The sequence below is a fragment of the Chaetodon trifascialis genome, chromosome 18 (assembly GCF_039877785.1).
Source record: "Chaetodon trifascialis isolate fChaTrf1 chromosome 18, fChaTrf1.hap1, whole genome shotgun sequence".
NCBI lineage: Eukaryota > Metazoa > Chordata > Actinopteri > Chaetodontiformes > Chaetodontidae > Chaetodon > Chaetodon trifascialis.
The window spans coordinates 16,813,384-16,838,399 of record NC_092073.1 but is presented as its reverse complement, the minus strand read 5'-3'; the positions used below and the strand labels follow the sequence as shown (position 1 = coordinate 16,838,399).

Sequence of the window (25,016 nt, the reverse complement as noted above, 5' to 3'; positions counted from 1 at the left end):
ATCTCAATGCCCAAATTCAGTGGTGTCCCCCTGAATCTATAGGAGATGGTATTTCTTGCCATACGAAGTGTTAAAATGTATTTGAAAGTATATGTTGATATGTTGCAAGTTGAAATCCCAGGAACTTACAGAATATGTATAAACGAATAAAATGCAGCACAAATACGATGATTCATCGTAAAGGCACCAGACACATGGACATCACACACAACCACACATCTTTGGGCTAAAGTTGAACCGGCTTCACATACCTGCATGCTCACGGTATATTGGCCATGTTTTTATTTTCTTATTTTCCCTTAAACTTCTTGTCAAATGTCTTATAAACAGAAATGTGGTCCAGTCATTCTTCATTTTGGCTCCAAATTAGAAACAAAACACTTGTAAAATGAATTCTGTCTGGACACATCAGTATATCCTTACATATAAAAATGTTTTACTTAATACAACAGAGGTAAAGAACAACTCAAAAAAAAAAGAAAAACCTGAACAGGATGAATATTGAGAGAACGTTCTTCTTATGTACATGATCACCACGTCGATAATCGTTGCCCCCTCGGCTCCCTGCGTCACATTCCTGCCAGTTATGTACACGACGCTCACGTCTGAATTCATCATTAGTAAACATGGGTAACCGTTAATATTTACAACTGCTTTCCATTCAATAGCTTTAAAGCCTGAATAGACAAAAATGCTGTGTGATGAAGAAATGATTATGGGTTATGGAAACACTGCTTGAGGATAGCTTGATGCATTTACTTGAATAAAGTCACTGTGAAATCAAAGAGCCACACATAAAAATTAAGTATTTAGAGAATTTAAAGTTTTCAGTGACGTGGTAACGCTCCCCAAACAGGGGTACGTGCTCCGAGACGATTAAAATAAACTGATGCATTAGAGACTTATAACAATTTCTCACACATCTGAAGAAACGCATCTTTACGTCAGATGTTTTAATTATAGTGAGGGGAATTTGACTCATGGGGCTAAATATTATGGTGAATTTATTTTGCCAAACATCTACATTATCAGCTCAGAGAGAGTCAAACTGCTCACAGTGCTCTTCCAGGTACGCCGTGCAGCTCCGTGACAGTCACACAGACTCAGATCCATTGAACCAGAGTACCCCTGATGTATAACCGAGCCAAAATGTTCATAATGTGTGTGTGTAGCAATTCTCTAGGACCTACCAAATCTGTGACGGCTTTTAACTCCCAAACAATGTGCGTGTAAGTTGTAAGCATTAAAAATCTAAAACAAAAAAAAAAGAAAGAAGAAGAAATATGCATGCACATTCCCTCAAAGCACATTTACTAACCGAGATCTATGTGCTCCATAATCGAACATACAACTAAAATAGACACCCAAAAGGCCTGAAGGACTCCAGGTAACAGCTAAAAGACCTAATAACGTTTAGAACAAGAGCCAGATGACCAAAATAACCTAAATGAGAGCTGATCTGAACAATCTGTCCCTGAAGCAGCACTGAAACTGAAAAGCACCACACGAGTCACGACTTGTACAACTCCCAAAAACCACATTAATGTCACATGATGTGCCAATTTGGTCCCAATCCACATGTTAAATGTTAAAATCATCCACCTCATCTATGCCTGTTTGCCAGTTCTCCACTAGGCAGTGCCATTCACCAGAAAACTGATGGAGACTACCTGAAAGCGGACTGGAGTTGGAAAAAATGAAGCACCATTAGTGATGAAATACTGCCATCTACAGGGGGAAGAAGTACTGCTACTGTGTGTGAATAGGCCGGCCACGGTCTGCCGCCGCCGCCACCACCACGTCCTGCGTTCGATCCAAACAGCGAGCCACAAATAATAAAAAACTACTATAGAGTGGTCAGATGAGAATTACAAAAATGTGTGTTCTTGTTCTCTCAGCACTGAATCTAAGTGACGAGGGGAGCAACCATTATCCCGTGACAACGTCTACTTAAGTGTCCATGTAAGATGCGCAAAACATTCTTCACAATCTACATAAAAATAGGATTAACTGTCAATTAACAGTGTCACTCCAGTGCCATTTTACAACAATGGACAATCGGTAGATAAGGTTAAACAAGGTCATGCTCGCAGCCAAAGGTCTTTATGTCCACTGTTCAAAGTTGACAGCAGATGAATGATGCTTCTGTGCAGAGACGTCGACTGTGTGCGACCTCCGAAAGGCTGAAGAAATATTCCTATGCCAGGTGCGTGAGAGGCTCCCACGCTGGGAGGAAGTGACGTCTTGTGACAGGACTCCCTCGCTCTTATTGGGCTCCTCATCCATCAATCAGCGACACATCAATGTGGGACAAATCTATCATGTGCCTGTGTAGCAATTGTGATAATGACGTTTGAGCTGTTGTCTCAGGGGCAAAGACACTAATGAACAACTTGTGCTGCGCTGTGTACAATCTGCACAGCTAAACATCCAAGACCATCACAACATGCAAAGGCGACCAACCACAGTATGTCACCACTTAACTGTTATCGCTACACAGGTGAAGGAAGGAATATTGATTACCTGTGGAAGCTCATTTGGAAACTGGCTGCATGCTCGGCGCTGGAAAATTTGGCGACTGCTTTCCTCTGCTGGGGCATCATTTTAAACATCTGTGATGCACAGAGAGAGAAAAGTACAAACTGAGTGTAACAAGGTTCTCCCCTCATCCACAAGAGGGAGTGAGGGTGGTGGAGGGAAATTGATTAATTCATTCACTTTCTCTAACTACCTAATCACCACGACAGAGGGCGCTATGGGATCACACTGTGAAGGATTCCTGACTACCACTCTGGTGGGAAGAAGTAAATATCTATGTTTAGAGTTTCTATAATGAGGTATGTAGCTTCAATATAAAAATGACATACAAGTACTTTGGCATGAGTTACAGCTTTAACTTCTGACTGACTGATGAGAATTTTGTTGCTCTTTATATAAACGTTAAATCAAGTGTGCCTACCTCTATGGGGCCGATGGACCTGAGCAGATTCTTCAGCTGAGCGTCGGTTGTGGATGAGGAGAGGCCCTCTATGGACACAGTGCAGCGCTCCTTCTCTGCACCTCTTTGGTTTTGTCTGGTGGACACCGGACGACCTCGACCCATCTGACCACCCCCTCTACCTCGGCCCCGGCCCGACACGACAACCTACACCGACGGCAGGTGTGAGAAAAATTGCCCACATGAGGTAAAAATAAAATACAGGGAAGTTTTGAGGGAGTGACGGCGAAAACACAGGGTGAACCTTTCAGTGCTTACACAGGCATGTTGATGTTTTAATCCTGCATTCAACTGTGTGGAGAGGAGCTATACTGTTCCTCGGAACAAAGGAAAATTTAAAAACGCTGCGTGTTTTCATCTCGCACCTCTCAGACACGCCAAGCGTTCACATGATTGACTTATCATATTTCTACATAGAACATCAACGTCAGAACGTGATGCATGTAGCAGCATGGCATATCTTCATTTGAGCTCCAGAGTGAGAGCTATGTTTCTTCAGCTGCAGAGGAAGAGGAGGCGGAGGAGGGAGAGATCCCAAAAAGAGAGAAGAGGAGGTGTGTGTGTGTGTGTGTGTGTGTGTGTGTGTGTGTGTGTGTGTGTGTGTGTTGGGGGCGGGGGAGCATAAAGGGAAAGGGAGCCATGCAAGCGTTATGGTGACTGCCTTACCCTGTCAGCGTCAGTGAGTATGGTAACTGTGACAGCAGCCTGGTGGTGACAGGCGTGCAGAGAGGCCAGGGGACCTTATGTAGCCCCCCGTGTTACACTGCTTCCAGCTTGTCAATACTCCTGCACCTGGCATACTGTCCTGTCTTATTACCACTACTGCTCGATTGGTATGTCTGCTGAATGCCAGGGTAGCGCCAGCGGCACAGGACAACTTTAGGAGACATTTCAGCTTCTTCTACTTAAGAGCTGCCATTACCCCACAGTCTGCACTATTAGTACGTGTGTTTTAGGTGAAATGGTTAGTGGTGTCCAAAGAACAGAGGAAGGCGAGTGTTCATTGATGACATACCCTGTTTTGCTGTGGGTTGCCCATGCCCCCTCGGCTAGCCTGCAGTGTTCCGCCTCCTCCCTGTTGCTGCTGCCCTGTCATGGTGACCTTCCTCTGGACGGCCTTGTTGATCGGGGTTGCCGAACAGGTGCCTTGTTGCTGCGCGGTGCTGTCAGTGGCCACGGGCCCCTTTCCAGTCTGGATGGGAGTGATGACGGACAACACTTATTCAACACCTCACACAAAATCCCAGCGTTTATCTCCATTTGCAGGCATCAAAAAAACTCCTGTTCACATTAAGCATTTAGGCAAAGTGTTTATGGACAACAGGCAAAAATGCATCTACAAAGCAAACGGAAAATGTGCCAACACCGGAGCTGGATCCCTATCAGACATGCTGTGGGGAATAAAGATCAACCCAACAAGGTGATGGTCTCATTATCAAATAAAGTCACAGCTCAACTCTGTTGACATGCGGGGAGGAATTGAAGGTCGTCTCTTCCCCGACTCTGCAGAGAGATGTGACAGATCAATACAGGAGAAGAAAAGAGGCGATATCTCTGACCTGTCCCCAGTTGAGAGTAAATGGATTAATCCCTCCTATAGAAATCACAGCTCCTGATTGCACCCATCAAATGCTAAGCTGCATTACACTGGAACGACAGCAGCTCGATGTGTACCCCATCCCCCTTACACCCCCCTCCTCCACAGCTTTTGTGTCTTGCGCTGCTTTGTATTATCCCTGATGAAAATATAATTTGCCTCTTATCTGTGTGCCTAAGCCATACAAATCCAAATCCTCAAAAGTGGCAACTTTCTTACACAGGTATTATGTTGCGAACCCCCACCTCCCGTTCAAGCAAGAAAGATTAATTACAAGGGTCTTGGATTGGCATTCTTTTGTTGCCTCGCACCTGAGAGATGGGTTGATGGAAAGAAGCAACCGAGGGATGACAGAGAGGAAGAGAGAGAGAGCAAGAAAAGAAGAGAGGAGAGGAGATAACATTGTCAAGTGCCCGTTGATGACAGCAGAACAATGTGGAAGAGGGAGCATCTAGACAATCTTCTTTTCACCACAGCTATAGGCCTTAGCTGTTTCTTTCTTTCTGTTTCCATCTCTCTTTCTCCACCTCACATCCCACTCCCCTTTTTTTTCCTCCAAGATGCGGTACATCAGATAGCTCTGCGCAGGTTTCCATTAACGCACTGACACCCAGTTATCTTCATCTGCAGCCAGCCTGCGATTTTGGCTCTGTGGCTTGATCCTCTGGGATGGAGTCGGAAAGCGGCTTATTTCAAATACTATCACATCCCACCAACATGTCTCATCAGTGACAAGTATGAATGTTTAACATGCATGCCTTTGTGGTTTTTCAATAAAGATTAATGTGTAATTAAGGCCACAGCAGTAACTTATCAAGCCAGCATAAAATAGCCGGCAGTGGTAATTCTGGACTTTGTTGGTGTTACTGTCATTCTTGTTTTACCCTCTCCAAGGCCTCTATCTTTAAAAGAATACTCTTCTGCCCTTAAAAGAGGATATCAACCTTTAAGAGCAGTGATGAGGTGTCCTCAACTGCACAGATAAATGTCATACTGCTCTCTTTAAAGCCCACAGCCTTTCTGTGTTCGAAAGGTAAAATGCGCGTAAAGACACTGTGACTTAAATACCATTTCCCAAAGCTTGAGAGAGGAAACTCTTAACAGATCAATTTTGCCAAAATGACACAGACATCACCTTGTCATTCCCATAGGTTAGATATCTTTTAGATTACAAAATAGACAGTGTGAGGGCAATCAGTGGCATTTCCGTTCAAAACTGCAGTTTCCCCTGTGTGCTGGGGAGGATCACATAAATGTCGGACCCAAACACAAAAGACGTTGGATGAAAATGAAATCGCATGCTCACCGAAAGTTTGACAACTCTGACTTTTTGCGGCACCTGCTGGCCTTCGAAACTAGCGTTCTTGGCCCGCTGCATCACAGTTCTTTTAGCCCCAGGTTTAGGTCCTTGAGGCTGAGCCTGGGTCTGAGCTTGGCCGGGGCCCACAGAGGGAGTTACTGGTGTGTTCTTTTGGGGGACCTGACTGGGCTGGATCTGAGCACCAGGCCTGTTCACGTTCTGCACAGCATTGTTCCTCCGCTGCTGTGGCAGCTGCTGCTGATTTTGTTGGGGCTGCTTCCACTGCTGGTCTGGACTAGGCCCGGGGGTCTGTTGCTGCTGGGTGCCACCTTTCACCATCTGGAGGCGTGCCTTGACATTGGGACGTGGTGTAGGGGTCTGAGCGCTGCCGTTGGGGGGGATGGGGGTGCTTTGATTGGGATTCTTTAGTGATTGATTTAATGATTGTGGTGTTCTCTGAGGAAACTGTCTCTGCGGATGTGGTTGTAGTTGTTGAGGTGGCTGTTTTGGTTCCTGCTGCTGTGGTGGTGGTGGTTGCTGTTGTTGTTGTACAGGATGGGGCGTTTGCCGATTTTGTTGTGAGGGCTGAATCTGTGGAGGAGCTGGGTTTTGGCTGAGTGTGTTTGTCTGGGAATTGAGTCTGTCCAGCAGCTCCTTCTTTCTGACGCCAGCCTGCATCTGCCGTCGCATCTCCTTCCTCTTCAGGATCTCCTCTCTCAGGCGCTTCTGCTCTTCAATCTTCAGACGGTACTGCCGTGTCTCCTCATCCTCATCTGGGTTCTGTGGCACAAAACACAAACGGACAATATGAGTCCCTGTCTGCACTCACTGGAAGGGGAGCCATGGAGCACCGTGTCCTATATTACTTGGTTTAACACTCAGATGTAATCAAAGGCAAAACCCAAGAGAAAAAAATGCAATAGTATTGATCTGTTCTTTCCAATGGAATGAGACTGCTGTCATTAACAGGCTTATGATTGGGCTTTTAATAAATGGGAGTCCTTCTCTGCACACTAATAAGCTTAGCTGAGCTTAAAATTTCTGGGTCACTGAATTTACCAGGAAACAAATTCTTCATTTACAGGACCATTTCGGAAAAATATAAAAAATACACAATTATCTGAATGTTTTTGTCCAATAAGCCAGCAAATTGACTCTTTTCCTATTTTTTTTCCCCTACATGAGTGCTAACAAGCTGACCTGTGGTGCCGTGCTGGACACTGTGCTTGGGATTTCCTTGCGAACCACTGTCCTGCCCTCTCCCCCAGGCTGTGATTCAGTCTTGGCAGCAACTTGGCCTCTTCCTCTGCCACTGGCAGACACCAGCTGAGTGTTCTGCCCGGGACGCACCCCCTGCGTTGCCTTGGCAACAGGCCTAACGCTGGCGGCGGAGCAGGCACTGTGCATGTTTGTGTTGCCAGGTGCTACGGGGAGCTCCCGTAGGTTGCTGTTGCGCTGCTGCATTTGCTTGGAGATAGGTGTGTTCTGGAGAAATGGCAAAATATAAATTTACTATCCATGTTTACAATCAATCTGATCTTGATACGTATTTTATTTCATCATTTTTCGATGTGGTATTTTTTTGTTCACAGAGGAAAGATGTTGACACAATGTACAGTAATTATTATGACAGACAAATTTGCTGCCTTTCAGAAAATAGTTGAACTAAAACAGTATATCAATCTCTCACCATCCTCTGCCTGCTGGACATGTTTCGCTGTTGTGGATTCTGAGGGCGGGGAGTCATCTGCCTGGGGCTACCATGCGCCTGCTGATGGTTGAAGGGATTCTGGCCATGGTGCATCATGGGGCGAGGCTCATTGACATTTAGCTGCTGCTGATGATGATGGGGCAAGTCCTGTCTATGGTGTTGCTGGTGCATGGGCTGATGGGATGGTATGGGGTCGTGGTGCGGAAGCTGGGAGACAGGGGGGCCGTGCATTAAGCCCTGAAATGTCAGAGAAAGAAGACAGACCACAACATGAGCAAACCAGCAAAACCAGAACTTAATGTTTCAGAAAATGCAAAAAGTACATGTCCTTTTTATTTCATTTTTACATCAGCAATCGTATCACTTGCTATGAAATCTCATCTCAACACTAAATCAGGCAATTCTTGCATATAATTAACCTCTAACTGGTGTTCTCAAGTATGGACACAGTAGTACAACAATAACAATTGAATCACTAGAGGGAGCTCTTGTCTCTGTCTCTTGACAGAATGCCGAGGTGCCAAACAGACATGAGTCTTTTTCCATACCGGCTCAGTAGCAGTGAATATGATAAGTTTATTCATGTGTACAGTGCTCTCGTCTAGTCATTGCTCTTGCCACAGCAACTTTAATAATCTAGAGCAATGCTGACAAAAACTTATACATTCATTCATGGAAGAGCCTGGCTCCTTCACAAGAATTGCCACAGGTAAGAGGATGCTCACAAAAACATCAAACAGTTGGAGAAGAACTGGAAACAGCACACATACTGTTGCACAACCTACAGACATAAATACTGAAATCTACTGGTTATTTAAAAAAAAAATCACTTACTCTCAATCGTACCTGCATCCCGAACTGGACTTGTGGAGGAGGGAAAAGGTTCCCCTGCTGGCCAAACGGCTGACGAGGCCCCATGAAGGGTCGGGGCTGGTTGGGAGGGGCGCCGTGTTGATTCATGCCGATCATCCCCTGGTGACCTTGGTGGGGAGGGAGGTTGGGTCTTGGGGGTTCTCTCGGAAAAAGTCCAAGCGGACCCTGGCCGGGCTGGTTGAAGGCTGGTCCTGGTGGGCCAAAGCCCACGTGGCCCTGGCCGGGCAGCTGCTGCTGCTGGTGGAGGTTGTGGCTGTTGTTCATCAGAGGGCTGGGGCCCTGGTGATCAAACATGTGCTGCCCTGGAAACCGTGTTGACTCTGCGCGCTCTGTGCCCACACAAGGAAGACCAAACAACAACAGAGATGTCAGTTTTTTACCTTGTGAGCCAATTTCAATACATCAGTAACTCCCTCTCCAGATGCATAGTTTTCAGGTGAGGGAAAAGAAAACAGACAACTCTATCAAGGTGAAAGAGTAAGCAACCAAGTGGGTTGTATATAATTCTGCATCAACACTGTGAATGAAAAATCAGAAATATAGATGTTTAATGCAGTTTCCAAGGCTCATTCAGATGTATATATATACACATGCATTTAACATGAGTGCTGCTCATAGAGCAGCACCAGCAAGCTAGCAGCGTACCCTGTAGGTATACTGCCAGAGGTGATGTCGGATAGGATTAAATATGCTAAGAGAGCTTTGTAACTCTGGTGAAGGCTGGGTGTGGAACTCACCTCCCATAAAGAGGGGCTCTCTGTCTTGGGGGCCTTGAGGTGGCTGGTTCCTAAAGGGCTCCATGTGATGAGGGGGCCGCTGGGGCTGACCAAAATTACCAGACATGTGCTGCTGGTAGTCTCCCGGCCCCTTGAAAAACACAAAACTCATGAATTATAGGCCATACTGGGAACTCAATAATCACACACAAATTCAACTAATGAAAAATGGGAATTTGTTGTGGAGTACTGCATCGGGCATGGAGCACTTGTAATTGAAGGGCTTGGGTCATTAAAAAGACGCAGAGTCTTGAGTTGTAAACATCAATATGCATGCCAATATTAAAGAAACCCTTCAGCCTGAATTTGTGAGCCAACCTGCATTAATTCTGCTTGGGGCTTTGTTGATAAACCTTCTAAAAGCCTGTTTCTAACAAGGAAAGGGTATTTCAGGGGGGGATAAGTGCCCTCACCTTTGTTTCAACCACTTCGTATGTTCAACAGCTTTCCACTCATTGCATGCATGTTACTCCCTATCTATCTTCCAAGGAAAACTAGATAACAACCCTTTAATCCCTCCTTGGAATTCGAATCCCCCTCATAACTGTCTCCTTTATTCTTTTAAACATCCATCTCTGTTGAAAATTTAACCTGCTATTCAGCACGTGGCACTTCCACAAATGGGCTTCTTGTCTCCTCCAAGCCTATTGTAAATTACTTAAGATGCTATCAAGGCTTAATCCATCTTTATTCCACTGCTGCGTGGCGGTATTTAGAGAGGAGAGGTGTTAGAAAGCTAGAAGGCCAGAGTCCCAAAAACTTGCTTAACAGAAAGTTAATCAAAGGGGCTTACGAAGACAGGGGATCACAATGGGGACACAATCATACTGTTCTAAAAGGTCAGGCAGGCAGGTTTGCACAATGAGGACTCTGGTGTCCATATAATACGTCTGAAATAACACCTCATCCTCTTGCTTTTAATCCTTGATAAACAGGCTGCGGGCTGCTCAATATGTAACTGATTCGAGGATAGGCCTTTGCAGTGAGGGGATAACCAAGACATATATAATGGAGAGGGGGCAAATGTCAAAGTATTTAATGAAGAGTGGAAATTTAAGTGTAGAGAGATGTTTTGTTTCTGGGTTTCGTGTTAACTTCTTAAAGCTAATACCAATACAGAAGCATAGTCTTTGTTTTCGGGATATCATAGTGTTCATGAAAGAGCTGAAGAAGTTGCTACCAACTACCACGAAGGAACCATCTAATTATCAAAACACACAGCAAGAAATAAAAGGCTTCAAAAGGGCATGGAGTACTACAAATCACAGCACTTTACAGACAATGTTTTCAAATAGTGTAGTTGGTGGCATCTTTATTTCATGGTCAGACTGAATGTCATTATCTGAAACGGATGAAATATTCTCATAACGTTAATTGGCGCCGAGATTAATATTTCAAAACCAGTCTCCACCAGCAAAAATTTAATGCAGTAATACTAGAGGCTATGACCCCCCATTCGCCAGGTCTTTTAACAATTAAATTTGATGGGATGATAATGTATGATAATCATGAGTAATCAGGTGCCCACTGGTAAATGGAATGTTGCCGGCTGGTATGTCACCTGCATTTCAAATTGTGTCCTTGGCAACAGCAGCCTAAACGGGATTGACAGCTGGGGAATCCAACACTATGCTGTTCATCAGCCCGCCATCATCAGCATACCCTTCCAACCCCACCTTCTTCAGTCTGATAAGGGGCAAAACAACTTCCTGCAACTGTGCTATCAATATCTAGCACAATCACAGACCTCAGGGAACAGGAACTGCACAATACTGACATTGAAGTTTGGAGAGGAGGTAAATAAAAACACTGTTTTTTGGACAAGGACTGACTCCTATGTGAAAGCCTGGCTCATTTGGCAGCAGGGTTGTAAATCCACATGAATGCAATTGGATGCAGCTATTTTCCAAAGGCTAATTTGCATAAATCCATACAAAATGCACTTCCCAGGAAGATGTCAGTCAGTAGCAGCACCACCTGATGCCTGGACATCATTAACTAGAAGGACTGAGGAACTTAAAGCACTTTGGGCTGACTTGCTGGCGAGCCATTTCCCTCAACACAGCAATTACTTTAAAGGCATTTCCGTCATCTCTTGGACGGGTTCTTTGTGAGTGAAATAAAGGACCTTTTCTTACAGGAAATCACTGACTTAAGACCCCTTTTCTCTGACGTGAAATTCAGCCTTTGGAATATGTGGTGCAAGAAGCTCGCCGCAGCCCCATCAAACCACTATGTTTCATTAATTCAAATACCGTTCAAAAAAGGTCTCCGTGCCTTTGGGACACAAACTTGTGGAAAGTGAATTTTAACTGGCAGTATATCCTGGTTTCACAATTCCATTATGTGCCAAGCTGGCCAGTCTGAGCCCCAGCCCATCCATGAAGAGTTGCTAACTAAGTCCCGCCACTGCCGCCCCGACCTCCAAAAGTCTACCGCCTAAAGCCTCTATCATGCATTTCCAGTTGTGCAGCCAGACTCATATCAGTGTTTACAGATTTGCTTTAACAGTATTTGGCCAGGGCAGGCGGTCTAATTGCCGTAATGATATTGCCCTCACAAAAAGGGACGCTAACCGTGTGGAGAGGGAGAGAAAGTGAGGCAAAAGGGAGGGAGAGGAGCAGCTGCTACTCACAGGGAACCTCTGAGGACCCACAGCAGGTCTGGGCTGGCTCTGAGCAGGAGGCATCAAGGGCACTGCAATGAGATAGAGGGGGGGAGAAAGAGAGAGCAGGAGAAAGAGGGGAGGAGGGAGGGGGAGAAAAATGAAAATGAGGGGCAGTAGGCAGAGAGAGGGTGGTGATAGTAGAAAGGGAGGAGCCCATTAGACATCTCCATGCTAAAGGCTGTTCCACAGACACACATGTTAAAATCTATTTCAGAGTTACTCCTCACATCTTTCCACAGCTGGGCACGGACCAGGGTGCTCAAAGAAACATTAAATACATGAGGATAATTTGCCAAATTCAACAAATAAAAATGAGTCAGACATTTGTGTTTTGACATTTGGCACAGTCGTATTGATGGCGTAGTGCTTCAAAACAAGGGAAACTCTAATTGTATGTCAGCATCTACAACTGGAAAACATTCAATTGGAATCCTTCACTAAAATAAATATATAAACAAATAAATATACACAAACACACACACACACATTTAATCATAACCACAGGCAATCCCTGATTTTCCACAACACATCCTCCTCTCGGGAGCAAAACCCAAACCCCATGCACACTTGCACACAGTGACACATACATACACACACACACACACACACACACACACACACACACACACACACACACACACACACACACACACACACACACACACACACACACACACACACACACACACACACACACACACACACACACACACACACATGCTAACATGCTTTGCTAACAAAATTTCAATCTTGGCCTGGACAGACAGGCCAGATAAACCCTTCTCAGGGAATGAAATGGTGATGCCGCCAGAAGAAAAATGGAGGATAAACCCATTACTGGCTGAGAGAGCTATTCACTTGTCATTCAACCAAACAACAAAATGACATTCTAATCCAGACACCTTTCGGGACAGTGGAAGGATAACTGCCAGCCATTATGGCATCGTGCACCTCAACTGAGCATCTTGCTGATTAAATGAGTCTGCACAGTTTTGGATAAAATGAAAATTATGACTTTGATACTTAGAATTTCAATTATAAATCTGAGATTTTTTTTTAAAATAACAATATTCATTGCATTTTAATTTGTCTTCACGCAGATAGAACGTTTCGTGCCTGGTAGGGGATCATCAAATCAACAATAAAGAACCAATAAAAGACTAAAATCTCTGGATTTTAATTGCACTCATTCACAAATATTTCTATTATTAACTATTTTAATACAAAAGTAATTCCAACAAATTCCACACAGTTTATGGTCTCTAATGTCTCTCACATTTTGCCTTTCCACAGTTCCTCGTGTGCTTTAAACGCAGTCTTGTGACTTGGTTGAGGCAGATTGTGTATAATTAGGAGAGCTTGGCTTGACGATTCACATCTCCTTGCTAATGCATCGGTGTCAGAGCTGTCGTCATTTGAATGAATGAATGGATGAGATCGCAAATATAAATAATTTGAATAGTATTAGTCATGGAGCGCTGTAATAAATCCAGAGAAACTGTAAACTGTGGGGAAATATTTTAAAGCCATCAAAGTTAAATAAAAAAAAGTGTGTTGAGTGATTGTGCATTAACCTACCTTGTACAGAGGATGATGCAGGCCCTCTGAAATGAGGGTTAATGTGGATGTTTTTGGGCTGTGGAGGCTGCTGCTGGTGATGCTGGGGGAAGTTGGGTGGCGGGGAGCTCATCATTCGTGGTGGCGGCTCCATCTGGGGCCGCAGCGGCGGGGAGCGGTGAGCCATGTGCGGGGGGATGAGGGGCTGAAGGGGCTGCTGGGCCAGCGGGCGCCCATGCTCTTGGAAGGGAGGAGGTCCTCTTGGACGCGAAGGGTGGTGCTGCTGGGACTGCAGTTGCTGCTGATGAAGCTGATGAGGAGGAGGCATTCGGGAGGATGGCTGCTAATTGGAAAGAGATGGGGAAACGGAGAGGAGGGAAAAACCAAAACAACCTGTCAAAACATATTTCTTTCTGGGAAGATTCTGATATCACTGCTTGCAGCCATGCGATGACACACCAACAAGTCAATTCACCAGCAAGATTGAAGATGGCGGTACTTTAATGCAAGGCTCTCCTGAAGATTTTAAGTACATGTGTTCTGGAGACTAAATATAAGGGACATGAAGCTGAGGTGGGATCATAATATATGTTTTTATTAAGAGAAAGAAACAAAAACTAACCGTCTGCTAGAACTGGAATACATGAACGAGGCATGCATGAACTGATAAATGAACAATAATTATATCGTCAAGTGATGTCTCAGATGGCTCCTTGATAATTGGCCAGTCCACTGTTTAAGCTACCAAACAAACAAACAAACAAACAAACATGCCAGTAACCAAATTAGTCAGGTGGTTAAACATACAGTATGCTGTAAAAAGTACAATCTCATTAACAGCAGTCAGCAGAATGTTTGTGGGGTTGCCATGTTGTTTGTCCATCTGTCATTAAATTTTCATTTCAATGTTCTGAATTTTACAGCCGATTATCATTAATTTGAAAAAAATAAAAATAAATAATGGAGTGAAATGTCACACACAACAGTATATTGTTATTTTTATCATCTATGTAAAATACTTCTGTTTTTGAGCACATGTACACAATGTAGCCTTGGTAACGATGTAGTTCCTTTGAGTCATCAAATCAGAAAATAACACGAAAAATGAAAATGTGGTTATCTTTTAACACCATGATTAACAGGAAGTGATTATGTTACAGACTAGTCCTGGCCCAGCTCCGAAATCCAATAACCTTCCGCCGTGCAGCTGAAGATCATTGCCACTGGTTCTTTTGATTTCGGGACATGTACGAAGTGACTTTTTCCACTAGACCTTCAAAAGGTGTTGTATGAACTGATGAGCCATGTAAATCAAAGGATTAAATGCTTGGAGTGATATCTAATAATAAAAGCCCACAAGAAACTAAATCCTGGGCAAAGAACAAATTTAATTCTGTATAATACTGTCTGAATGGACTTCTGCCAAATCATTCGCTATAATCCATATATCAACACTGATACCGGGGAGCAGAGTGGTTGTACTTCTGTCATGCGTAAACGACCATGGCTTTGGAGGTCTTGGATAGTAAAAAGAGACAAAACGCATGTTGTAACGGTGACGAATACAAGCAGGTAAGAAGTGGAAGCATTTCAAATTATCTTATCCAGTGAAGCCCTTACGCTCTCTTTAGCTGCTCCTTAAGAGGAGCGATTCAGCAGCGAGTGAGTGTAGCCCAACAGATGAATGTACAACAGTTTACCTGCATGCCCATGTTTCCCATCAGGGGGATCCTATGGTCATTCATTCTTCCTCTGTTTCCTCCTCTAAAATCTGACATTCCAAAAGATGGGAAGCCTCCTCTTCCTCTGCCTCCTCGCCCGCCTCCTCTGCCTCGGCCTCCGTAGCGGTTTTGCCTCTTTTGCCGTTCTTGTTCCTCAAACGCCATCAGATCTTGCTTGGCCTTCTCAGACAGTTCTGATGATAGGAGGAGCAGGAAAACAGCACAAATTAAGCGTCTGGAAAACTTAAACTTGGGAAAAATACAGGTTCAAGTCCAAAATAACGTCAGCCTGATTACAGAGGAGAGACTCTGACTGTGACTGGATGAAGGGTAAATTATGCCCAACAGGAATAAAATGTACCTAATGTTTCAGGGATGTTCCTGCTTTTACTGCCCGCGTCAGCCAACCGCACAACAACGCCATCCTTTCTCTCAGACTTGAACCGTATGCGACCAGACTCCTCATCTTCCTCATCCTCCTCATCGGATTCCTCCTTTGTCTCTTCTTCAGGCACAGCTTCATTTTCAACCTGAGGACATTTTCAGGTTAAGGACAAACATTCTAACACACCATTTTTCACCATTTACACAGTGAGCACAACTACATGAAAAAGTGGGTCAGTAACGACACGCTTCACTTCTGTTTGACTTCCTGATGGTCTGCAGGGCATGACAAAATCTCCTGTCCTGCACTGTTGTCTAGATCTTGAACAATTAGTCAATTAATCCATTAATTGATTAAAATACTTTTAATATGCCACAATTTTCATACTCAATATATAGTTAGTTAAATGTCAAAAATTATCCGGCTCCAACGTCTAAAATGTGACTATTCACTGGTTTTCTTAGTCTTGCATTTTACATTATTAAACTGATCTTGTTCTGGACTGCGAGTCTTGAGTTTAAGGAAAATGCAACAGACTTTTTAAAGTTTTATGGACAAAAGAATTAACCAAGAAATGGTATTTTAAGCAATTGTGAAAAGAATTGTTATAGTACTCCACATTTAACACTGAGGATCAATACTGCAAACCTCAAATTAAAAAATTTTAGATTATTCTTTGAAACTTTAAACTGACTTCATACATGAAACTACATTGCTATTAAAGCACCGGATAACAGCAAACTCATATATTCATACATATTATGATAAAAAGTTAAAAAAGAAATCAGTTATTAATTATCTTCATCCTCTATGCTGGGCTTCAATAGCAGAAAAAAATCGAAGGTGTCGTATGAGGGGTCTGAGCATACCTCCTCTGTGTCAAAGACCTGAGATCCCTCGGCTGTGTCTTCCTCCTCTTCTTCCTGCTGCTCTTCCCCCCCTACCTCCTCCTCCTCCTCCTCCTCAGGGGCCTCTTCCTGTTGGACTCCATGTTCATCAAGACGCTGATCATCATAGGAGGTTTGAAATTCATCATCCTTAAAGATCACATAGATTATACATATTGATTACTTTAAGTGGAAACAACACTTCAATACACATCAGCAATGACCGACTGCAACTGAGCCAATGCTGGAACACAGTCTCTTGGTGTATCTATTTAAGCTAAGTAATGCTGCTATGATGTACAGCAAAATATATATGTAAGAACAGGAGATACATGGATGATTTGAGCTGACATCCACAAGCAAATTTTATAAAATATGGATGCACATGAACATGGTTGTACATTTTTATCTCATGGGCTTGATGGGGAAATGCTTATGCAATTAAGACAGAAAGACATTTCACCTTTTTTAAGAAAAAATACAAAACTCATACAGAGCATAAAGGCAAACATTAAAATGTCATGGAGAGGATTTTGGGGAGACACCATGTACCTCCCTGCAACAACCCCCCCCCCCAACCCAAATTACCATAACAGTGGGAGCCAGGCTTCATTACTATTCCTGACAGCATTTGAAATTCAATGAGATGTAAATGTTTGACATGATATACAGAAATGCAGGCACAGATAAAAACACTCCTCCCCAGTTCAGTGATGGTGAAAATATCATTGAATGACTCCTCGCAAATCACTCCGTTATTGGCTGCGCTGTAGGTTCACGACTCCGTGCCAAAAACATCACACCGACGTAAACATTCTGGGAGGTGACAAATCAGTTTTATGGGGAAAAAAAAAAAAAATCTGTTCAACTCATGATGCAATCATTTCATATAATCCCAAACATACATATTTCACCAAACCAGCAAACTCCTATTGGTGTTGCTTGCAATTCAAACATCCTATCTGCATAACACCCTCTAACAAAACTCACTGCTAAATAAGGTCAGACTGTAGGTCACACTATGGTGTTTGGTGTTGCGCTCCATTAACCTGCCAAACAGCAGCACATATTAATGCAGAAAGGAAAAAAAAAAACACACTCCCAGCAAACCAGATGGATGGACAGGCTGCCCCAAGGGAACACAACAGCTTAATCCTTTAAACTGTTCCACATAGTACTCAATGAATACCATGACGAGCAAAATGTCAAGGCCAGGCACTTTATTGACCTTGTAAACAGTTATTACACATTATACACATCCACACCTGCAGACATTTTCCCAAAATCCAAAATAGGCATCCACTTGTGCTGCACAGCCTCAGTAAGAAGGTCAACATCTTATCTGTGTTTGGAGAAAGGAGGTAGGCTAATATATCTCTGTCAGGTGCCAAACACCATCACACCTTGGTAAATGGACCATAACGTACATTTGCACATGGATCTGCGCTTATCTTTGATCCTCTTAGTCCTGGCTAAGAGGGAAGGGAAACGAATAAAAGGGAAACTCGCATCAATCATTAGAAAACTGTATGGGGTGTCCTCAGGAAGGTCAATAATCTTTTCACCTGCATGAGACTTTATCAGATCCAGTCTAAAGCCCGAGATAAAAGCCCCCCACATTAACCTCCACCAATTGGCAGCACATCTCCCCGACACAAAGCAGCTTCTTACTCCCCCAAAGATACAGGCCCCAAGGTCACAAAGGCACGGGGCTTTGGAGGCGACAGCAGAGCATTACCTCATGCCAAACAAGCTGTCAACACAAACTTTGTCAGCAAGATGGAGAAATTAACTGGCAGGAAGTGATAATGAATCTAATCCTCCCCTGCCCAAAAACGCCAACCGACATCTCCTTCTCCTGAATAGATTTTCAATCCGGACTGTCCCCTCACAGAGACAAGAAAACTGACATTATCTCTTAGATACAATAGAGTGAGACAGAAAGGGGAGTAGGATGTGTGTGTGTGTGTGTGTGCGTGTGTGTGTGTGTGTGTGTGTGTGTGCGTGTGTGTGTGTGTGTGTGTGTGTGTGTGTGTGTGTGTGTGTGTGTGTGTGTGTGTGTGTGTGTGTGTGTGTGTGTGTGTGTGTGTGTGTGCGCATATGAAGGCTTTTAAATGTGAGTAAGCAAACGTGAGAACTCACTTGAAATTCACCATCTATTGGCTCATTGATTTGGATGTCTAGCACTTCATCCTGGTAACCATCGTCACCCTCAGCGTCCTCTCCAGTGTAATCCATTTGGTGTTCAGGCATCTCTGCGCTGGCGTCCTGACCGTATCCCTCTGTGTACTCCTCTTCCCCCTCTTGCTGGTACCCCTCCTCCTCTACATCCCCCTCTTCACAGCCCTTTGCGCCCAGGTTCACGACGTCATCTGTGTAGTCTGCTTCCTGCAAGTTGTCCTGCTGGTCATAGGTTGCGCCCAAGCTGTATGTGGCATTGAGGCTCACATCCTGGCCGCTGAAAACAAACAAAACAGTGGCACTTTGCAGAAAACTGAAATGATGCATGATGGTAAAATATGCAAAATTTGGAGCTTCAATTTGTCAGCATCATTACTAAAAACGTTAAAAACTTGAATGACGCTTATGTAATTGGTGTACCTCATATTTACATCTTCATCATCACTTTGTAGAAGGTCATCATTCAGCTCTTCATCTGACACTTCTGAGGGATTCTGAAACAAAAATGGAGGAACATTAAGCTCTTTGCTCTGCACTGCATTCTACTCTTCCTCAGCTGTTTGTCTGTGTGTGAGTTGCGGGGGCAGGGGACCACCTCCACCCCCAAAGGATGCTCTATTCCCATGTGGTGAAGGCAATCTGGGCAGGTCAACCCAGTTCTCTTTTGTCCACTGTACTTCCTCCTGTTTCACATCAACACTTCCCCCTGTGGAGGAGCCACCTGCTACAAGTCAACTGTTCACTTCTATTTTCTAGATCTTCTACCAACACGAACACCCACTTTCCTGTTTGTGAGCACAGATCCCATACTGGGTGTTTTTTAATGCCACATATAAAATCAAAGTAAACAAAGCAGCGTGACTGAGCAAGATGTTATTTATCTTACCTTTTTAACTGACAGCCAATCCTCCTCCAACAAATCCTCTTCCAAATCACTATTAAGGAGAAAAGACAAACAATAATAGTTTAGCTGAGTCAGATAATAGTGCAGAGTGTTATCTCTATTTGCAAATGATTGAACGGATAAACTGAAGGATTTAGTGTTTATGGAATAAACAAAATATTCTACTTCTTAAGATAAAACACACTATTCCACCCATTGAACTACCTGAAAAATACATCACCACAAAGCTGAAAACAAAGCTATGAAAAGTTGGTGTTTTGCTGATGCGTGTTTTTCAGAGGACGGTGACCTTTTTTTTTATAGGAGGACAATTAGGCTGCATTCAGCCTGTCTTGTTTTTAAGCAGGTTGTGAATTACATAGGCTACAGGCCTCTTCCTGTAGAGACATGAGAACATGATAAAATTATTACCTCTCTAGATCATCATCTTCACCTCTCCTCCTGCGTGACCGCTCAGCACCAGGTTTGTCGTACTCATCGAAGTCATAATCTGCAACAGAAAAGCAATTTTGCTTACAGATTCGGTCCCATCAAAGCTATGGACTATGCCAGTAACATGCACCATCCTCACTGCTTAACATCAGAACGTCCTACCGGCCTGCGCAATTTGAAAAGTACACAGATGAAAAGCACACTGACTGCACATACCGCTCATGCCAATCTGAATCAACAACTTGTGCAGCAAGTACACAAATGTGATGTGTACCATTAGCACGGTCCACAGTAGAGGCAGTAAACACATCTTGCTCATGGCTTGCTTTTGCTGAATCCAAATAGAAAGGCACTGTACCATTTTGTCAAATGTTTAAAAGCTGTCCAAACATGAAACTTAAATTTGCCCTTGTTACAGTATAGTTGTATAGGTTTTGGTGTTTAAAATGTTGTCTTACCAGATATTTATCCAGTTATTGACCTAATCCTCAGTAAAAATTTGGTATCAGAGCACCTGCCACGCCTCCTGCTGCTGTTTGATCACCAAATGGTTCAGATCAAAAACAAACCTCATGTGCCCCATGGACTCAGTTTTAATAGGTTTTCCAAACCTTCCAACAACATAACATTTGGCACACTGGCTCTACCAAGGGGAGCGTAGACACTGTGAGGAAACAGATCCAGCAAAGGGCAACTCATGAGTCTCTCAAAGTCACACATCATCTAGAAAAGAAAGGCAGGAATAACAGAACACTGATGCCACAGCAGGAGTGGGCGGTATACCAGTTCTGTCATGCTTGCCGGTGTAATCTTCTGCCACAACATGGATTTAGCAATACCATCATTACTGTGACAAATGTTTTAGCATATTAAAAACAATGTGCTTTACTGTGGCTAAGCGTGTACTCATAGCACTGGAATTACATCCAATAAGTACTATTTTCCTCATAACGCTGATTCTGATAACACAAAGATGTCCACGGTAACATTACCACCAATACATATCAATTTCTCTGTTGCTGGCTGTGAGAACCAACACAAACGTCTTCATGAACTCCCACCAACTGAGGAAGTGAAGACCGAGTGGATTAACTTTATCATCAACTCAACAACTGAAAGACTCTTCGACTATGTGTGTGCTAATCATTTTACTTTTGAATGCCTTGAGAGCCAATAAAGAACAGGATTCACTTCAAAACTGAAGCTCAAGGATCAATCAAGAATGACTTCAAACTTAGAACCTGTAGGTTTTGCCATATGGTGTTGCTTTACTGCTTATTTTGCTGGTTAGCCTGTTGAATTTGTTTTGAGTGCGCTCTGTGGCTGATGTGACTAATAGCATGTATTTTACACCCACGTGCTATTGGGAGTATTGGGAGTACTGTGTGAACATTAGGCCTCATTTTAAGTCAGTTAAATAACCAGTGTAGTAGTTTGGATGTGGGAAACTGTTTTTTCACCTTGTTTTTTGTGTAGTCTCACATGGCCAGACCTAACATTATCTTCATACTTGACACTGCAACACAAGCTCAGCTGGTTCTCAAAAGCCCCCTCTGCTGCATGCTGTGTTTGTATGTGAGTCTGTTGCTGCCATACTGTACGTAAGTGTACTTGACAGACATGCCCCGTGGTACACTGACAATTGTACTTACATAATATGCTTAGGGTTTTCTACCCCCCCCCCCCCCAAAAAAAAGCCGATGAGATACCTAATGTTACCCCTTATCAAACTCTGAGATAATTAACCTATATTGTGCAGCAGGTTATTCCCAAAACACATGTAGGCCTACACCATAAGAGGCTAACTCTGTGAGATTTTCTTATTAAGGGATGAGGCGAAGGCGTTGTCTGGCCTTCAGGTCCTCTGATAGACCTCCCTTCATAAGCCACATCCTATGCGGGATCAGGTCCAGCTTCAGTGAACTTATAACCTTACACCCACTTTTGGTGCGCTAATGTGTTTACTGGCATATTTTTCACCACCTTAAGTGACCAGTGTAACGTTAAACTCTACTATTTCTGACGTGCCAGGTATCTTCCGGTGGCCACTGCAGCCCGATGCTAATCGAAATAATAAAAAATAAAAGACACCGCTTAACTGTGTCACATACAGGCGCACTTAGACACACGTGCAGTCGTGAGTTCACTCCAAAGCCTGGCCACAAGGCCTGACGATAAAACCCAACACTGTCCGCAGGTAAGCTAAAGTGACCAAGGGACAGCTTGTTATTTCTTCACAACAATAGCTCCTATTAGCAACCTTGCGTACGTTCACTTGAATTTGAGCCCAAACACCCAAGTCGACTCTTCTCCAAATACCATATGAAAACGGTTATGGAGCCAACATTCACTTTCAAACATTATGTTAACAACGTTAACATTTCAAGAATAACTTTAACATGGAAACGGAACACCATCATTAACGTTACCGTCGACCAGTTGACACAAAGTAGGACACATATTTACACCATTGCACTTAGGTACAAGCTACCTAGCTAGCTAGCTAGCTAGCTTAATTGCGCAGCTGCTAGCGGCCTGAGGCCGAAAGTATCGACTAAAGCATTAAAAGCTTGCGTTAGCCCACGACTTGGCACTGAAGTCATTTGCTTAGCTTGTGGCTAATATTATTCAGCGAATATAAACTCTAATTAATATCGCAAATCAGGCAACGCTATACTACGTTATTAACTTAAGTTAGCTGCTAAGCTACCACCAGCGTTCGCGTAACGCTTAACTTATATCCGTTTACAATAAACAACGTCAAACATTGGTGGTCACTTATTGTCAAGGCAAAGCTATTTTAGCTAAACACAGCTGAAGACCACTATGTGGCCTACAGTAAATGTACCCGTATTTGAAATCGCTGACTACTAGCCATGTTAGCTACCTTAGCTACATAGCTAACAGCACTGTCGACAAAAGCCGCTGACTTTACTCACCCTGTGCGTTGGCTGACATGGTGCAAGGTGCGTCCCGCTTAGAGTCTATAAAACTGGAAATTGCATTTAATCATCAATATTTCACCATTATGACGGTATGACACTTGAAACTGGTAAAGGAACAGCTTCTATGCGGCAATTACTCCCATCCACGGAGTACAAACATGGCAGAGCAGTGTTTGCTGCGATGATGCATTGTGGGTGGGAAGCAGCAGCTCCCTCGATCGGTTTGCTGCACAAAGCGAGCTGTCTGCCAGCTCAGGTAAACACAGCGGCTCACCATTGTGAATCTGACTTGTGTCTGGCCTCCTCTACTGCATGCAGTCCATCATAAGTGCTTGTTGACGAAAATACGTTTGTTCAACTTTTGGATAGGCTGTACAATTGATTCAGTATTGCTTCAATAAACACGCACCTCATTAATACGCTGAATTCATTAAGAATCTGGCATCTTGAGATGATTTCATTTATAGATAAGTATTTTAAACAGAAATTCTGATAGACCTATAGGAAGGCTATGAATATATGTCCTCATGAGTCTTTTTCTCACCCTTTCTTGGCTGAATTGGGAACACAATATCTTTCAACACATGCAGTAAATACCTTGGGCTCAAGTTTGGCGTGGCCCTTGTTGTAATTATGGGTACAGTCAGTGGCTTCATACAAAATGATTATAACAAAGATCATACCATTATTATTACATTTGCATATTCAGATATTTTTCTCTGTGCTAATTATTCATAAATAATTGTAGCAATGTGTGTAGTCGTGGCCTCCTGATGAGAACTATATGTGAAAATGTATTTATATTCTCTCTGTGATTTATTATGATGGAAATTCTCTAGAACAGATTGAAACTGCAATATCATGTTACGCTTTTCTTCTCTTTGCTTTCAGGAGATATGAAATCTAATTAGGCCACACGAACACTGGGGCACAACAATAGCACGATGGAGCTTCCAGGGCACATCCTTTCATGTATTTAACAGTAAGTATAAAATGTGCAGTTCCTGTCTCAGAAACATAAGGTATTCAAACTGAGAAGGGTGGCCATATGAATGAAACACCATGCAGATAAAACACTGACTCTGTAAGTGTTATGACCTGAGTTTTAGGTGCATGCTTTACACACAAATTAGCAGTGACATTTTCATCTTATATGGACACATTATAACTGATATGACTCGCTCTGCATCAATCAACACTGTACAGTATTCAGCTGGGATCATCATCATGCAGGTGTAACTGACTCAAGTCAGGGTTCATAGTTGTCTGATGAGTTTGACACATTTGTATTTACAAAATTGAAGTAACTCTAATCATTTCCACTTTTCTTTACCAGTGGAGGCAGGTTTACACAGCAGATCTTTGCATGCATCAGAGCCTGAAAATTGGTCAGAGTTTAAAAATATAACCAATCTTGGTTTCCAATTTCAGCGCTACTGCAGATATGCCAGATGTATGAATGCTTGTCCTTTCCAAATCTTAGCCAATTTGGCTGAAATTCAAAATGGTGCTTAATCTTTATTCAGGTCACTCCTTTGATTTTTCTTCCCTGTAAGGTCAAAGCCTTTTTATCTCTGACCAAGTTTTTTCCTCTTTCGTGCTTAAGTCTGGGAGTCAAAGTTGTTGTCTACAGCGAGACTACAGCAGAATTCTAACCCCCAAATTCCTCCTGGGCTGACAAACGTCAACAAAGACCCCAAGAGACACCAAAGAGAGGTGAGCAGTGAACTGAAGCCTCATTGTATTGGCTCATTATGGGGTCCCGCAGTGAGGAAGAAGCTATTTTGTAGCACCACAAGGTCAATATCTGAAAGCCAGGGCGATGGAGGGGATCAGCCGTGAGATTTTTAATTTGGGAAAGCGTAAAGGGGCTTTCCCAGTGAAAGACAGTCTGTGAATCCTAATAGACTGGGGATTGTACAGACAAGATGTTGAGTTGGCAAATGTTTTCGCTCTCTCTTTCAAAGTAATATGAAATGCAATTTATCCACAGTCTCACAAGCTCTAAGACACTTCCTTGTATGTCATATGCTGTTACTACTGCAATCGAAGTAGTCAGGCCAATATTTGTAATAGTGTAC

At 43.3% G+C, this 25,016-nt stretch overlaps 1 protein-coding gene across 3 annotated transcripts; it reads right to left on the bottom strand.

The window, feature by feature from the left end:
* Positions 1-264: 264 nt before the first annotated feature.
* On the bottom strand, positions 265-23,143 carry rbm33a (RNA binding motif protein 33a). Of its 3 annotated transcripts, none has more exons than XM_070986253.1 (19): positions 22,930-23,143; positions 19,970-20,048; positions 19,541-19,589; positions 19,075-19,148; positions 18,616-18,931; positions 16,456-16,623; positions 15,563-15,731; positions 15,181-15,395; positions 13,502-13,823; positions 11,891-11,952; positions 9,217-9,346; positions 8,441-8,808; positions 7,586-7,843; positions 7,096-7,380; positions 5,902-6,675; positions 4,014-4,190; positions 2,960-3,145; positions 2,524-2,612; positions 265-2,327 (listed from the first exon to the last, which is right to left on the bottom strand). In XM_070986253.1, the coding sequence occupies exons 1-19, from the start codon at positions 22,946-22,948 to the stop codon at positions 2,279-2,281; spliced, it is 3,789 nt and encodes a 1,262-aa protein (XP_070842354.1). In that variant the 5' UTR covers positions 22,949-23,143; the 3' UTR covers positions 265-2,278. The 3 variants fall into 3 exon arrangements, with proteins under 3 accessions (XP_070842354.1, XP_070842356.1, XP_070842355.1); XM_070986255.1 differs by having other exon boundaries at positions 8,453-8,808; XM_070986254.1 differs by having other exon boundaries at positions 13,502-13,820.
* Between the last annotated feature and the right edge of the window lie 1,873 nt (positions 23,144-25,016).